Source organism: Salvelinus fontinalis, chromosome 14, assembly GCF_029448725.1.
Source record: "Salvelinus fontinalis isolate EN_2023a chromosome 14, ASM2944872v1, whole genome shotgun sequence".
Taxonomy (NCBI): Eukaryota; Metazoa; Chordata; class Actinopteri; order Salmoniformes; family Salmonidae; genus Salvelinus; species Salvelinus fontinalis.
The window spans coordinates 30,805,024-30,820,988 of record NC_074678.1 but is presented as its reverse complement, the minus strand read 5'-3'; the positions used below and the strand labels follow the sequence as shown (position 1 = coordinate 30,820,988).

The 15,965-nt window shown below is 43.5% G+C and overlaps 1 protein-coding gene across 1 annotated transcript in view; it reads left to right on the top strand.

The window, feature by feature from the left end:
* Positions 1-5,590, top strand: part of LOC129810607 (glypican-5-like) — a 77,887-nt gene extending 72,297 nt beyond the window's left edge. Inside the window, exon 9 of the mRNA XM_055861292.1 lies at positions 3,525-5,590. Within this exon, the coding sequence (XP_055717267.1) occupies positions 3,525-3,724 (200 nt within the window). The 3' untranslated portion in view covers positions 3,725-5,590. The remainder of the gene's footprint in view (positions 1-3,524) is intronic.
* The last annotated feature ends 10,375 nt before the right edge of the window (positions 5,591-15,965 follow it).

Sequence of the window (15,965 nt, the reverse complement as noted above, 5' to 3'; positions counted from 1 at the left end):
CTGAGCGGGTCGAGTATATAACACGTTAACCCTGTTACCCATAGATAAACAGTCTAAAATGTTTTAACAATGCAAAATGTGTGAAGCTTGCATTCAATTACCACTCCCTGTTGCGCACTAAAAGCCTCCATTGCACCTGTCACAATGGGATTTATGGTAAGATTTCAAATGAAATCGTCAACTCTGTTACATTCACATCTCATGTTCACTGTATACATGGACATAGACACAGACACAGACTTTTTTTAGAGCAATTCCTGATATTATCCCTATGGACCTCGGCACTGAAGATTTTTGGAAATGTCAACGTCATACACACATACACACACAAACACACGAACACATTAACCTCTTCTTGGAAAGGTTAAATGGGCTTATTAGCATGGGGACTCTGGGCATTGCTCATCACTCACCAACTGGCTGTGTGTCTCCACTCTATCCCCAGTGAGTGACATGTTCTGGGGCTGCTAGGGTAGTATTGCATTTATTAAGATGACTCATGTACTGGAGGCGGCTCTGCAGAGTGGTCACTAGCTGGCACAGCCACAAAGTCCTAAAATCTGATTTAACCCTAACCTTAACCACACTGCTAACTGTAATGCCTAACGCTAACCTTAAACCCTAAGCTAAGCTTTTGTTTTCATTAAATTTTGCGATATAGCCAATTTTGTACTTTGTAGCTGGCCCATCTTGCGGAAACCGCTCAGTTCTGCCTCCAGGGTAAGACTCATGACAACAAACGTCAACCTGCGTTGCTAGGAGACAGCGGTGCTGTAGGGCATGTAGACGGGTAGACACGAGGCTTAGTGCCCCATTACCACCAGCTCTACTGCTCTACCACTATCCTCTGTCATGTCCTCCTCCCTAAACTGTCTCAATTACCCCTGACCTCTAAACACACACACACATGCACGCATACACCCACACACCTCTACATATGCATATGCATGTGCACACACAAACACACATACAGAGTTGTGTGTTTGTGCTGCTTGTCCCAGTGCAGATTGAATGAGAATGAGCCTGACTCTCCAGAGAATATAAGTTTCCTCATAGCCAGTGACTGAGATGGTATGAAATCCAGGACAGATGCAGAGTGACTAAACATTCTGGCGCTATTAAATCATCTGAGGACCCACACTGATTTTCTCATGCACAGATTTACATTCACCAAGACGTCTGTAAACATTCAGGCAAACACATTGGGATGTGCAAATCCTGCCAATACAATCGCTAGTCAATAGGCCTAATGGGGCTGTTTGTTCATCTCCGATAATGATTTTGTAATGATCATATACAGCTCACCTCATTGCAATGGCAGATAAAAAGCTCCTTTGTCTATTGTAGTGTGAGTACAATGGCCATTGTGAGAGGACGTGTCTGTTGTGCTCTGTTTCTCCCCTCGGCTGTCCGTGATGCCTTTACTGTCTTAATCCACTCATTTAGCTCAGCCAACACTCCTGGGAGCAGGAAGAGGTTTTGTTAGGGAGTGAAATGCATGCCAGCCGACACCAGTACATCACCATACGTATACACACACACACACACACACACACACACACACACACGCACACACACACACACACACACACACACACACACACACACACACACACACACACACACACACACACATAGTGCCGTTGAGCAGAAGAGGGGCACCTGGAGTGTGTTCTCCAGACATATGTTGTATATCTGCTGGAACAACAACTCTCTTTGAGGACAAACCAAGCCTCCAGCCTGCTTCTACTAAGGACCTCGCCTGGGCAGGGAGACACACTGATTGATTAAAACTTACCTCACACTCGCGCACACCTGTGTATATGTACAGTACCAGTCAAAAGTTTGGACACGCCTACTCATTCCAGGGTTTTTCTTTATTTTTACTATTTTCTACATTGTAGAATAATAGTGAAGACACCAAAACTATGAAGTAACCAAAAAGTGCTAAAAATATTTTATATTTGAGATTCTTCAAATAGCCACCCTTTGCCTTGATGACAGCTTTGCACACTCTTGGCATTCTCTCAACCAGCTTCATGAGGTAGTCACCTGGAATGCATTTCAATTAACAGGTGTGCCTTGTTAATTGGTGGAATTTCTTTCCTTCTTGATGCCTTTGAGCCAATCAGTTGTGTTGTAACAAGGTAGGGGTTGTATACAGAAGATAGCCCTATTTGGTAAAATACCAAGTCCATATTATGACAAGAACAGCTCAAATAAGCAAAGAGAAATGACAGTCCATCATTACTTTAAGACAGGAAGGTGAGTCAATGCGGAAATTTTCAAGTGCAGTCGCAAAAAACATCAAGCGCTATGATGAAACTGGCTCTCATGAGGACCGCCACAGGAAAGGAAGACCCGGAGTTACTTCTGCTGCAGAGGATAAGTTCATTAGAGTTACCAGACTCAGAAATTGTAGCCCAAGTAAATGCTTCACTGAGTTCAAGTAACAGACACATCTCGACATCAACTGTTCAGAGGAGACTGCATGAATCAGGCCTTCATGGTTGAATTGCTGCAAAGAAACCACTACTAAAGGACAACAATAAGACGAGACTTGCTTAGGCCAAGAAACACAAGCAATGGACATTTAGACCGGTGGAAATCTGTCTTTTGGTCTGATGAGTCCAACTTTGAGATTTTTGTTTCCAACCGCCGTGTCTTTGAGAGATGCAGAGTAGGTGAACGTATGATTTCCGCATGTTGTGGTTCCCACAAGCATGGAGGAGGTGTGATGGTGTGGGGGTGCTTTGCTGGTGAGTGTGCAAAGCTGTCATCAAGGAAAAGGGTAACTACTTTGAAGAATCTCAAATATAAAATATATTTTGGTTACTATATGATTCAATGTGTTATTTCATAGTTTTGGTGTCTTCACTATTATTACACAATGTAGAAAATAATAAAAATAAAGAAAAACACTTGCATGAGTTGGCGTGTCCAAACTTTTGACTGGTACAGTATGTGTATTTGTGGACGGCCATCTGACTAAAAGCAATAGGCCTATGCAAATAAATATCTAAATACTTTGTGTGTGTTCTTGTATACTATACACACACACACACAGGAGCTTGTATGTCTGTGGATCATTAACTGGCTTTAGCTGTAACTGCTGTCAGGTTCATGTTGTTAACTGTCATTGCATTCACTATATACCACTATCAGTCCCGTTACTGTCTCAGTGATTTACTCACCACAGCTCACCCTTGATTCAAAGCTGCGGGGTGAAAAATCCACGAAACTCATGAAACCAAGTAGGGTTCATCTTTGACAGAGTTGTTCTCACAAATTTACTGTAAACATTCGTTTTTGTCTCCTTGTTTTGTGGGTGTATTATCTGTCAGTAGCGAGTTTCAAATGATCTCAGGTTTTGTAGATCTCCTTCAACAGGTTTGTGTGTGTCTGTGTTAGGATACCCCACTCCCACTGTCTTAATCGTTCTGTCCTCTCTTTCTTTCCCCTTGTACCTCTTTGACGTGACAGCAATAGCTCTATTTGGTATCTCTCTCTGTTTCCCTCCCCAGATGAGAATGAGAGAGTGGACATGGCCACTGCTGGTGTTCCACTGGGGAAGAGCCCAGGAGCCAGGGAGCCCCCACGCCAGGTCCCTACCATTCAACCCCCTCCACAGGTAGCTGTGAAAGCTGCGGGCCACACCCCAACACACCACCCAGCTATCACCATCACCCTCATCACCCTTCTGTCTGCCTTGGGGTTACCATGACACCAACTCTGAGACCCCCTTCCCCTCCGCTGATGACTCCACTGAGCACTGGAGAGAGGTGGGGAGCATTCACAAGAAGGAAAAGCAGGTAGAGGAGGATGAGAAGGAGAACAAGAGGAGGTGCTCACCAGCCAACCTGCGGCTTTTCCCCAGCTGCTCTCTGTTAGTTGGCGGGAGCTGGACTGCATGGCTGTGTTTGTGCGATGTAGGATGTCTGCATTTCTCTCTCTCTTTCCCTTGCTGCCTTTACCTCTGCTTTGTCCTCACTGCCTCCTCCTCTCTGGTTCACTGGACTGCCTGGTCAGTTGACCGTTAGATGTGGTCAGCTATATGTCCCACTACTCTCTTGGTTCTCCTGTGGTCCCTAGGTTTAGGTCATGAACAGTAAAGTTCAGAAACAGTGCTGAACTTAAGAATGTAATCAGGCCCAACACAGACATCATCTATCCTCACTTGTCCACACCCAAAGCCAACTGCCATGTTCTCTGGGCTCTCTCCATTTGTTACTTAGTTTGTGTTTGATTATGCCTTCTGTCAATAGTCACCGAGCACACTGTACATGTTTTATATGGTCCCATGTGGGACTTTGATTGTGTATTTGTTTGTTTGTGTGCCTTTATTTACCTATACTTATGTCTACATGTGGGTTTCTTTACCATATCATTTACTTTAATTATAACAACTTATAATGGCTTGTACAGTACTAGAACTGATCTATTGGACAAATGTAAATATACATATTTATGTAAATATACAGTTTGTACTGTATAAGGATAGGATAACAAGGGCTTGATTGGAGCTGTTGCTGTGGAAAGGTTTTTGGATACCTTTATATAAACTTCACCAAATAATTTTACCCGTATGTTTTGATGGGCACCAACCCCGACCCTCAATATATGTTCCCACACACTGACATCCTAGTTAACATGCATCCATTGCACAAAGATCACCTCTATTATAATGGCAAGTGTATAAATGTATATATTTGAAGTCACACACAATGTTCATCTTTGGTTTAAATGTTTCATTTTCTTAGTACAGAAATGGCTAACAGACTGGCACGTCTGTTTGCGATATTACAACAACAAAGAAGTTACTGCAAACAACCAACACAGTTTTTTCCCGCAGACATCAATGCAGCAGAATAGTACTGGATTTTTTTTTTACCAGGTTACACAACGCTCCTCACCTCCGCTTCATCAACAAAAGAAAAACAATAACAACGGCCGTGGGGTGGTCAGTGGTGCTGTTTCCCCTACTGCAGATTCCATCTTTAAAGGGATGCTGCAAACACCTCCGTCCTGCATGAAGTTTCAGGTTTACGATAACCAAGTGTGTTTTACCTAGCAAGGAAACAAAAGCTGCAAATAAAAAGAGCCTTCATCTCAATAAAGACCCCCATGAACTCCCTGTCTATCCAGGTGGCTTTGAGCTGTTGCCAGGAGACAGAGTGAGTGACAGGTACAATACTCTGCTATACTGGATAGCAATGCACCCTATGGCTCACCTGTTAGTTCTGAATGCCAGGTCCAGTAATGAACCTCATCATTGCTGCTCCACTCCTTTGAATGTCAATGTTAATTGGCCAATCAGACCTTTTGATATGATGAGATCTTGCTTTAGCCTCGTAATTACAGTACCAGACTGATTACCTCTGCACTGATTCCGTGGTAGTGAACCATTCATGTAAACTCGCGAGCCAAGTGAGGCTAATCTTGCTTTGCAACCCCTTTAAAAGGCCAGAAATGTTCAGAGCCAGGTGAGTGATGACAGGACTGATATATTAGACTGGCCCTTTATCTGAAACGGATGGAGACTTTGTAGACTCGCATTGGCATTTTAATAAACATATAACAGTCAACCTGACCATGATGTGCCTGCCACACTGTGTCTTTCCTCATTTCTCTCTTTGCATTCTCTGACTGAGATTGTGTGAGTTTGCATGAAAGTCTGATTTGTTTTCCTCAAACTGTTCAGAGTGTTTGTCGAGGCACTTAGCCAAGCTGTTCCTGAGAAAACTGTTAGTGTGGTAAGGACATGTTTTATTTCAGGTCCAGTCATGCATAGCCAAACCGTCAAGCTGTGAACATTCTTTTCTCATCTGCTATGAGACAGTATGCTTGCGGTGTTGATATGAATACTAATAAAGGAAGTTGAATATTGTATTGGGGAAGATTTGCTTCTCAAACAAGGATTTTCTACAGTATATTTCCAAATCTGTGCTGGCGATTCTGCATGGCTTTGCCAAACAGTGCATGCCCATGTTGTTTCTGCCGCTCTGTGCCTCTTGAGCTAAGCCGGGCTAGGCTAGGCAAGGCTAGGCTACGCAGGGCTAGACTGTGCTGGCTGCCGCTGCTCATTGCCCTCTGGCCCTTCACCGGATTACAGTGATTGGATTGGCAAGGGCTGCTGCCAAACCCCACTATCTGGTGCCAATCACTACCAGTGCCCTACAGGCCCTGTTGGATAATAATTACATCTCTCACTGAATATCAACTAACCTGTGAGGCAGAGCCCACAACCACAAGGAGAGAGAGACAGAACGCTGGTTTCACAAACTTCCACTATGTCTAAGTGCAACTGAACGTGTTCTGACAAGTCTACAAGGTACCCAAGTTGATCAAATTCACCAAATGCTACAAAGGTTAAAGGTGGAATCCAATCCGACGTACAAACGTTTTAATAAAAAACACACAAAGGCAGAAAAATAGTGAATTGATTTATGCCAACGCTTCATCTCAAGAGGTTAACCTAACATCAGATTTCTACATACAGTAGACGAACAAAGTGCCAGAGCGTCTGTGACACTGTGGCTGGACCTGGAGCTTGGCCAGGCCAGGCCACATAATTTTGGCTCAACTCCATTAGTCTATTGAATTCAGTTTTCTATCACAAAGATTGAATAGGATTTAGCTTGGCCGATGATGGGGTTACCCTTTGTAATGCTGCTATAGTCCCATGGTGCTTTGTAATAATGTTCCATTAATAGCAGGGATTCCTTCAGTCAGGGAGAGGCAGGGATCAGCAGAGCTAGCGGACCAGCTGCTTCTCTCTGCCAGGCCAGCAGCACAGAGCTATTCCATGACCTCTCACAATCCAGACAGAGGCAGAGCAGAGCACCATCCAAGGAACCAGACCCAGAGAGCTGTAGCCCCCTCTACCACCCAGCCCCTTCTACTCCTCAGCTCAGCCCAGCCCCCTCTGACCTAAGCCCTGTCCTCCAGCCCCAAGACTGTCATCACCACGCTGCAGGAATGCACCACACACAGAGCCACAGACACACACATAAACGCATAGCCAATACAGCACATGTAGACGTGTTGAACCCATGTCTATTTTTGACCATCGTTCTATTTCCCACCCTTTCATCCCTGTGGAGTCTTAAACCTGGGATAAGTGTGTGGGTTGTGCATGTGTACATAGTGGGTTAAGCCTCACAGTTAACCTGTTCATTCAGTTCAATTGGTGTTCATCCATCAAATGTGTGTTGTTAATTCCGTGTCTTAGCAATGACGGGCTAAGGGGATGGACTGAGATTAGCAGCCTGCCCTGGGGGACAGTAGAGCATGAGAGGTCATCTGTCATGGAGAAATGGTAAGGAGGGCATAGGGCTTTGGTGGAGATCTCCTAGACTTCTGGATTCCAATCTGGTCTCGGAGCATTTAGTGTGATATGTTACGTTTCGTATGGTTACATAAGACAGATGGTTACTTAAGGCAAAAACGAAAGTAGAGTGCTTGATCGGGGTGGATGGGTTGACGTATTACATTTACATTTACATTTTAGTCATTTAGCAGACGCTCTTATCCAGAGCGACTTACAGTAGAGTGCATACATTTTATTACATTTTACATACTGAGACAAGGATATCCAAACCGGCCAAACCCTCCCTAACCCGGACGACGCTATGCCAATTGTGCGTCGCCCCACGGACCTCCCGGTTGCGGCCGGCTGCGACAGAGCCTGGGGGCGAACCCAGCCCAGCCTGGGCGCGAACCCAGAGACTCTGGTGGCGCAGCTAGCACTGCGATGCAGTGCCCTAGACCACTGCGCCACCCGGGAGACGTATAATGTGAACGGCTAGAGTTCGAATATTATCACAGACAATTTTAGCTAATTAGCAACTTTTCAACTACTTACTGTTTTTTAGATACTTTGCAATTACTTAGCATGTTAGCTAACCCTTCCCCTAACCTTAACCCTTAGCATTAGCGAGCTAGCTAACGTTAGCCACCTAGCTAAAATTTGTAACATACTGTATCATACGTTTAGAAAATGTTTAACATATCATACGCTTTGCAAATTTGTAACATAAATGTAAAACGAATTTTAATTCCTAGCATATCATACAAAATGGGTGATGGACATCCACAAATTAATTCATACAAAACTAACACTTCATACTAAATGATGTGTCTCGGATTTACACACAGAATCATACAAAATGGGCACCTCATCAGCTGTCCTAACCAGTTGAGAATTACCAGTATTTGTTTCATTTAGCATTTTAGTCATTTAGCAGACACTCTTATCCAGAGTGACTTACTGGAGCAATTAGGGTTAAGTACCTTGGTCAAGGGCACATCAACAGAATTATATATTTTAGTTTTTTACGTAGTCTGCTCGGGAATTCGAACCAGCGACCTTTCAGTTTCTGGTTTCTTTCAGCTTCTCTTATCCGTTGGCTACCTGCCTGCCACCTGCTACCAGCACGTGTTGATTATTTTTTTTAAATACAGCGAGTCAGTGGTTCTTGCGCCACGTGGAATTGCTTTGGAGTTGTTAAAATAATGTTTTGATATTTCTGTTTTGATAGGATCAATCCATAAATAATCTAAACCTACATGCAACAGTAGGCCTTATCTCTTGCACTTTTTACAATGATTTCACGAGGCCTATTTCACATGACATGGCTAAATACTTAGAACCACTAGGCTAATAAATAAACATGTTTTTCTTTCCATTATTTAATTACCTATATCAGGTTATTTCAATGTATATTCAGATGAACAACTTTAAATCGCTTTGGCACAGTAGGTATCAATCAAGTCACTTGCCGATAATGTTGCATACAACGTTGCATACAACGTTTGAAAGGCCTATCGTTTTCATCGAACACAATCAAAGTTAACATAAGCCCTAGATGCCTTCAATTGCCAAATGTATAGGCATGCCCAATGTAGGCATATTTTTTTAGGAACGTAATGTTGCGCTCCAAAGGGATACGCAACTAGAGTTGATGTCCGTGCCCCTGCTGAAATCGAATTACCATAAAATAAAAATCTGTCGGTTTAAGGAAAGGGGGAAACCTAGTCAGTTGTACAACTGAATGCATTCAACTTAAATGTGTCTTCTGTATTTAACCCAACCCCTCTGAATCAGAGAGGTGCGGGGGCTGCCCTAATCAACATTCACAGCGCCCGGGGAACAGTGGGTTAACTGCCTTGCTCAGGGGCAGAATGACAGATTTTGACTTTGTCAGCTCGGGAAGTCGATCCAGCAACCTTTCGGTTACTGGCCCAACGCTCTAACCACTAAGCTAGATATATGTTTTTTTGCATTGGATGCGTCTCAAATCACTGAATCCGCCGATGTAACCGACCTAGAGTTGTGTTTGTTAGACCATGACACATCCTGAAAATCAGCCTTCTCACAAAATCGTCTGTAGCGTCCGAACGGTTTGTATCCGAAAGATGAGACTCCCACGAACTCTATAGTGTTTTCATTTGCTCTACGGCCCCCCACACGCGTCTTGGGACTCGTCTGAAGTTGGTACAGCCGATCTGCCAACCTCTGTCTGTAGCGTCCAAACAGTTTGGGCTACACAATAATATAACACCTATGTGGAAAGGTGAGACTCAGGAACACGTATATGTGTTGCTCTAGGACTCCCACAGGCCCCACAAGACTCGTCTAGCTAGAATTTGTAACATATCATATGTTTTGCAAATTTGTAACATATCATACGTTTTGCAAATTCGTAACATATTGTACGTTTCACAACTTTGTAAATATCATATGAATTGTAATTCGTAACATATCATGCAAAATGGATGATGGACATCCACAAATGAATACAAACCATATGAAACACAACATATAATAGGGGAGAGCTGGGACAAAAGTAACACAGTGCGAAAGTAACAAGCCCTTTTTCTCAGATAATTCAGAAGCTAGAATGAGGCAGTGAAGTTCCTAATGTGGAGGACCAACTCCCTGCAACAACAAAAAAAGTAGTTTTGAGCGATGTAGGTTTCAAGTATCATGCTAGCTAGTCTTGAGTGTTAGCCTGGGAGAAATTACAGAAAAGACGGGTGGGATGAAAGTAACACAATGTAAACTATTGTAAGCCAAAATATTGTGATTGCTCACCATTGTGATGTTGACACATGGTTTATTTTCATAAATGTTGAACCTATAGCATTAATTATTCAAATCGACACAAACATGAAATTATGGCTGATAGTACAAGCATTAGAAACCAGAAACATGGAGATAAGAGCGATGTTGTGCACTTCTCGCCAGCTGTTACTCCCGCCCTGCCGACAGGTACAAAAGTAATGTTGTGGTAATTCTGTTCTCGAGGCTATTAAATTTAAACAAATTTACCCAAGAAATTGAATTACAGTTGCTAATGATGGAGGACATATAAACTGTAAGTTCTTTGTCATAAAATATGGTGTCTCTAGCTCTGTTTCAGCAACATTTAAGGTTTTAAATGACATCCACTGTGCTCTTGATAAGAAGTTACATTGTGTGTCTGTCTTTATTGATTTGTCGAAGGCTTTTGACACCGTGGACCATGCTGTGTTAGTGCAAAGGTTAAAATGTTGTGGAATTACTGGTCATGCTCTGGATTGGTTTATAAATTACCTATCAAATCATACACAATGTGTAATGGCGGATGGTTGTAAATCTGAGTCCATAGAGGTGTGCTCAGGTGTTCTGCAAGGTTCTATTTTGGGCCCACTGTTGTTCATTTTGTATATCAACAACATTGGGGATCTTATTGAAACAGCAGATGTTAATTTTTATGCAGATGATACTGTTCTTTATTCAAGTGGTAGTAGTTTATCTTTAGCTTTTGAAAATGCCCAAAGAGCATTTAACATCCTGCAACAGAATCTGTATGATTTAAAGCTGGTTCTAAATTCAGGTAAAACAAAATGCATGGTATTTTCAAATGCCAGGCATATTACTAATCATGTCATTGCTACATTGGCTGGACATACTATAGAGCAAGTTAAAGTGTACACATATTTTTGTGTGTGGGTTGATGAAAAGCTGAGCTTCACTGTGCATGTAGAGAACTTGATAAGGAAGCTCAAGCTGAGAATAGGTTTTTATTACTGGCATAAGGCTTGTTTTTCTTTTGAGGCCAGGAAGGAGCTGGTACGATGTACATTACTGACGGTTTTAGATTTTAGTGATGTTATATATATGCAGGCCTCAACCACTACCTTGAGAGCACTTGATTCAGTGTATCATGCAGCCCTCAGGTTAATTACAAATCAAAAATGTCTAACACATCATTGTGGTCTCTACAGCGCCGTTGGCTGGTCGTCATTGACCTTGCGTAGGCTTAAACACTAGTATACACTGATTTCTAAAGCCATATTGGGTACAATGCCATTTTATCTCTGTTATTTTTTAGTCAGGTCGGTAAATAAATATCAATTACGGTCCAATTCTCATTTGCTTCTAAAAGTACCAAAAATTAGAACAGGTCATGGTAGAAATAGTTTTAGTTACTTAGCTCTGTGGTCCTGAAAACTTTTTAAAATTTGATGATCTAGTTTCGTTGGTGGAGTTTAAACACTTGATCGATGTATATATCATAGAAGAGTGTAATTGTCTTTAGGACAGCTGTTTTTAGTCAAAACTTTAGTGTTTTTTATGTTAAATGTTTTTGTTGTTCTGTATGTGTGTTTAGAGTTTTGTTTAATGTTGTGTTAGTGTATGTAAGTTGTTTTGTCTGAAACGTTGTCACCCTGCTGCTATTGGACCAGGTCTCTCTTGGAAAAGAGATATTATCTCAATGAGAAAAACCTGTATAAATAAAAGGTAAAATAAAAAATTAAATTAAAATATCTGAGTAATTAGGAAAAAAACTACTAAAAGTATTACTTTCGTCCCAGTTCTCCCACACTAAATGGAGTATATCGGATTTACGTACAGAACAATACGAAATGCTCTGAGACCAGGTCACAGCTCTTAAATTTAAAACCAATTTGAGATGCTTTTTGGATACGGTCCCAGGTATCACCATGGACCTGGAACCTTCCAGCTCGATAAAGGCTTGACAGAAAAGGAGAGGAATGTTGTGAAGGAAGGGAATGTGCTGGCTGGTTGTTCAGCTCCCTCCGTCTGCATGTTCTGACGGTCAGGACTACAACTCATCCAGAACAGGTGTGCAAATGAGGTACAGTGGGGCAAAAAAAGTATTTAGTCAGCCACCAATTGTGCAAGTTCTCCCACTTAAAAAAGATGAGAGAGGCCTGTAATTTTCATCATAGGTACACTTCAACTATAACAGACAAAATGAGGGGAAAAAATCCAGAAAATCACATTGTAGGATTTTTAATGAATTTATTTGCAAATTATGGTGGAAAATAAGTATTTGGTCACCTACAAACAAGCAAGATTTCTGGCTCTCACAGACCTGTAACTTCTTCTTTAAGAGGCTCCTCTGTCCTCCACTCGTTACCTGTATTAATGGCACCTGTTTGAACTTGTTATCAGTATAAAAGACACCTGTCCACAACCTCAAACAGTCACACTCCAAACTCCACTATGGCCAAGACCAAAGATCTGTCAAAGGACACCAGAAACAAAATTGTAGACCTGCACCAGGCTGGGAAGACTGAATCTGCAATAGGTAAGCAGCTTGGTTTGAAGAAATCAACTGTGGGAGCAATTATTAGGAAATGGAAGACATACAAGACCACTGATAATCTCCCTCGATCTGGGGCTCCACGCAAGATCTCACCCTGTGGGGTCAAAATGATCACAAGAACGGTGAGCAAAAATCCCAGAACCACACAGGGGGACCTAGTGAATGACCTGCAGAGAGCTAGGACCAAAGTAACAAAGCCTACCATCAGTAACACACTATGCCGCCAGGGACTCAAATCCTGCAGTGCCAGACGTGTCCCCCTGCTTAAGCCAGTACATGTCCAGGCCCGTCTGAAGTTTGCTAGAGAGCATTTGGATGATCCAGTAGAAGATTGGGAGAATGTCATATGGTCAGATGAAACCAAAATAGAACTTTTTGGTAAAAACTCAACTCGTCATGTTTGGAGGACAAAGAATGCTGAGTTGCATCCAAAGAACACCATACCTACTGTGAAGCATGGGGGTGGAAACATCATGCTTTGGGGCTGTTTTTCTGCAAAGGGTGTAAAGGAAAGAATGAATGGGGCCATGTATCGTGAGATTTTGAGTGAAAACCTCCTTCCATCAGCAAGGGCATTGAAGATGAAACGTGGCTGGGTCTTTCAGCATGACAATGATCCCAAACACACCGCCCGGGCAACGAAGGAGTGGCTTCGTAAGAAGCATTTCAAGGTCCTGGAGTGGCCTAGCCAGTCTCCAGATCTCAACCCCATAGAAAATCTTTGGAGGGAGTTGAAAGTCCGTGTTGCCCAGCAACAGCCCCAAAACATCACTGCTCTAGAGGAGATCTGCATGGAGGAATGGGCCAAAATACCAGCAACAATGTGTGAAAACCTTGTGAAGACTTACAGAAAACGTTTGACCTCTGTCATTGACAACAAAGGATATATAACAAGTATTGAGAAACTTTTGTTATTGACCAAATACTTATTTTCCACCATAATTTGCAAATAAATTAATAAAAAATCCTACAATGTGATTTTCTGGAATTTATTTTCTCATTTTGTCTGTCATAGTTGAAGTGTACCTATGATGAAAATTACAGGCCTCTCTCATCTTTTTAAGTGGGAGAACTTGCACAATTGGTGGCTGACTAAATACTTTTTTGCCCCACTGTATACACTAGGATATAACCCTGTTTGCTCTCTCTGTGACCAGCTGATTCAAATGTCACATTAGATTTACTGGCCACAATTGAATTACCATGACATGCAAATCAGAACGAACACACTAAATGTAATAAACAGCATGTAACAGGATTTGTTGTGTAGTAGAGTGCAGTGGCGACCCGTCATTTAGGTCAGGTGGGGCTGAGCCCCACATTTTAGGCAGGGGCTTGCCTGTTTTGCATGTTATTTTGGCATTAATATGTGTCACATATCAGTTTGCAAACAATGTAAAAAATATATACAGTATATCATTGAGTTAAGAAAGCTGCATACAAACATAGTCTCTTTTTTGTTTTCTTGAGTAAGGCAGCTCCAAAATGCAGGTGTTTCAGCCTAGCTCAGTGCTTTCTGTGGTGGTGGGGCAAGCCAGCAGAAGATACTGAGCGTTGCGCCGTGATTGGCTCAATGTTCTGTCACTCATGGGGACACTACGTTACCGCCAAGTGTAAGGGTAGAGCTAGAAAATTCTAGCCCCTTGGGTGCTGCCATAGAGTTACATTAGAAGTTCCCATCCAAGAAGGCTCAAGGTCATTGACCACACATAAAACTATGTCAAATCACATTATATGTAAAGTAGCTTTGATTGGACCGATCATGTCAACATCATACTTTCAAAATCTTAACTAGCTGTAATCATCATGAATCAAGTCGACAATCTACTGGCAAATCCCTTGTAATCCTATTGGTGTCACGACTTCCGCCGAAGTCGGTCCCTCTCCTTGTTCGGGTGGTGTTCGGCGGTCGACGTCACCGGCCTTCAAGCCATTGCCGATCCACTTTTAATTTTCCATTTGTTTTGTCTTTGTTTTACGCACCTGGTTTCAATTCCTCAATTACATGTTCATTATTGAATCCTCTGTTTTCCCCATGGTTTTTGTGCGTATTTGTTTTACGTATTTCGGTCCTATTTTTGTGGGCTTGGTATTACTACATGTATTTGGTAATTTTGAGTAAAGTTACTTTTATTACTCATCTCTGCTGTCCTGCGCCTGACTCCTCTGCACCAGCTACACCCTGGCCATTACAATCGGTGCTCATCGGCCATTGGACATAAACATTACACAACAAGTAGGAAATTGCAAATTCAACAATGAGTGGTTTTGAAGGAATCAGTGACAGTGGCTAACTGCAAGCATTGCAAACCAATCACTAGCCTGCTATTTAGTGGAGTGGCTGTGTGCTTCCGAATCTGACCACACTCTTTTCCAAGTTTAAAATGATAAACATTCAACATTGTCAATGCTGTCAATGAAGCATGATTTATGCCGCTGTAACGCTTGTTCTCCTCCTCTTCGGACAATGGCAGCTTATGACTTTAGGGCAGCTCATGACTGTAGGGCAGCTCATGACTGTAGGGCAGCTCATGACTGTAGGGCAGCTCATGACTGGAAGGCAGCTCATGACTGGAAGGCATCTCATGACTGGAAGGCAGCTCATGACTGGAGGGCAGCTCATGACTGGAGGGCAGCTCATGACTGGAGGGCAGCTCATGACTGGAAGGCAGCTCATGACTGGAGGGCAGCTCATGACTGGAGGGCAGCTCATGACTGGAGGGCAGCTCATGACTGGAAGGCGACTCTGGCGGATCCTGGCTGGCGGGCTCTGGCGGATCCTGGCTGGCGGGCTCTGGCGGATCCTGGCTGGCGGGCTCTGGCGGATCCTGGTTGGCGGGCTCTGGCGGATCCTGGCCGGCGGGCTCTGGCGGATCCTGGCCGGCGGGCTCTGGCGGATCCTGGCCGGCGGGCTCTTGCTGCTCATGGCTGGCTGACGGATCTGGCTGCTCATGGCTGGCTGACGGATCTGGCTGCTCATGGCTGGCTGACGGATCTGGCTGCTCATGGCTGGCTGACGGATCTGGCTGCTCATGGCTGGCTGACTGATCTTTCTGATCCTGTCTGACGGAAAGCTCTGGCTGATCCTGTCTGGCGGAAGGCTCTGGCTGATCCTGTCTGGCGGAAGGCTCTGGCTGATCCTGTCTGGCGGAAGGCTCTGGCTGATCCTGTCTGGCGGAAGGCTCTGGCTGATCCTGTCTGGCGGAAGGCTCTGGCTGATCCTGTCTGGCGGAAGGCTTTGGCTGCTCCTGTCTGGCGGAAGGCTCTAGCGGCTCCTGTCTGGCGGAAGGCTCTAGCGGCTCCTGTCTGGCGGACGGCTCTGAAGGCTCATGGCAGACGGGCGGC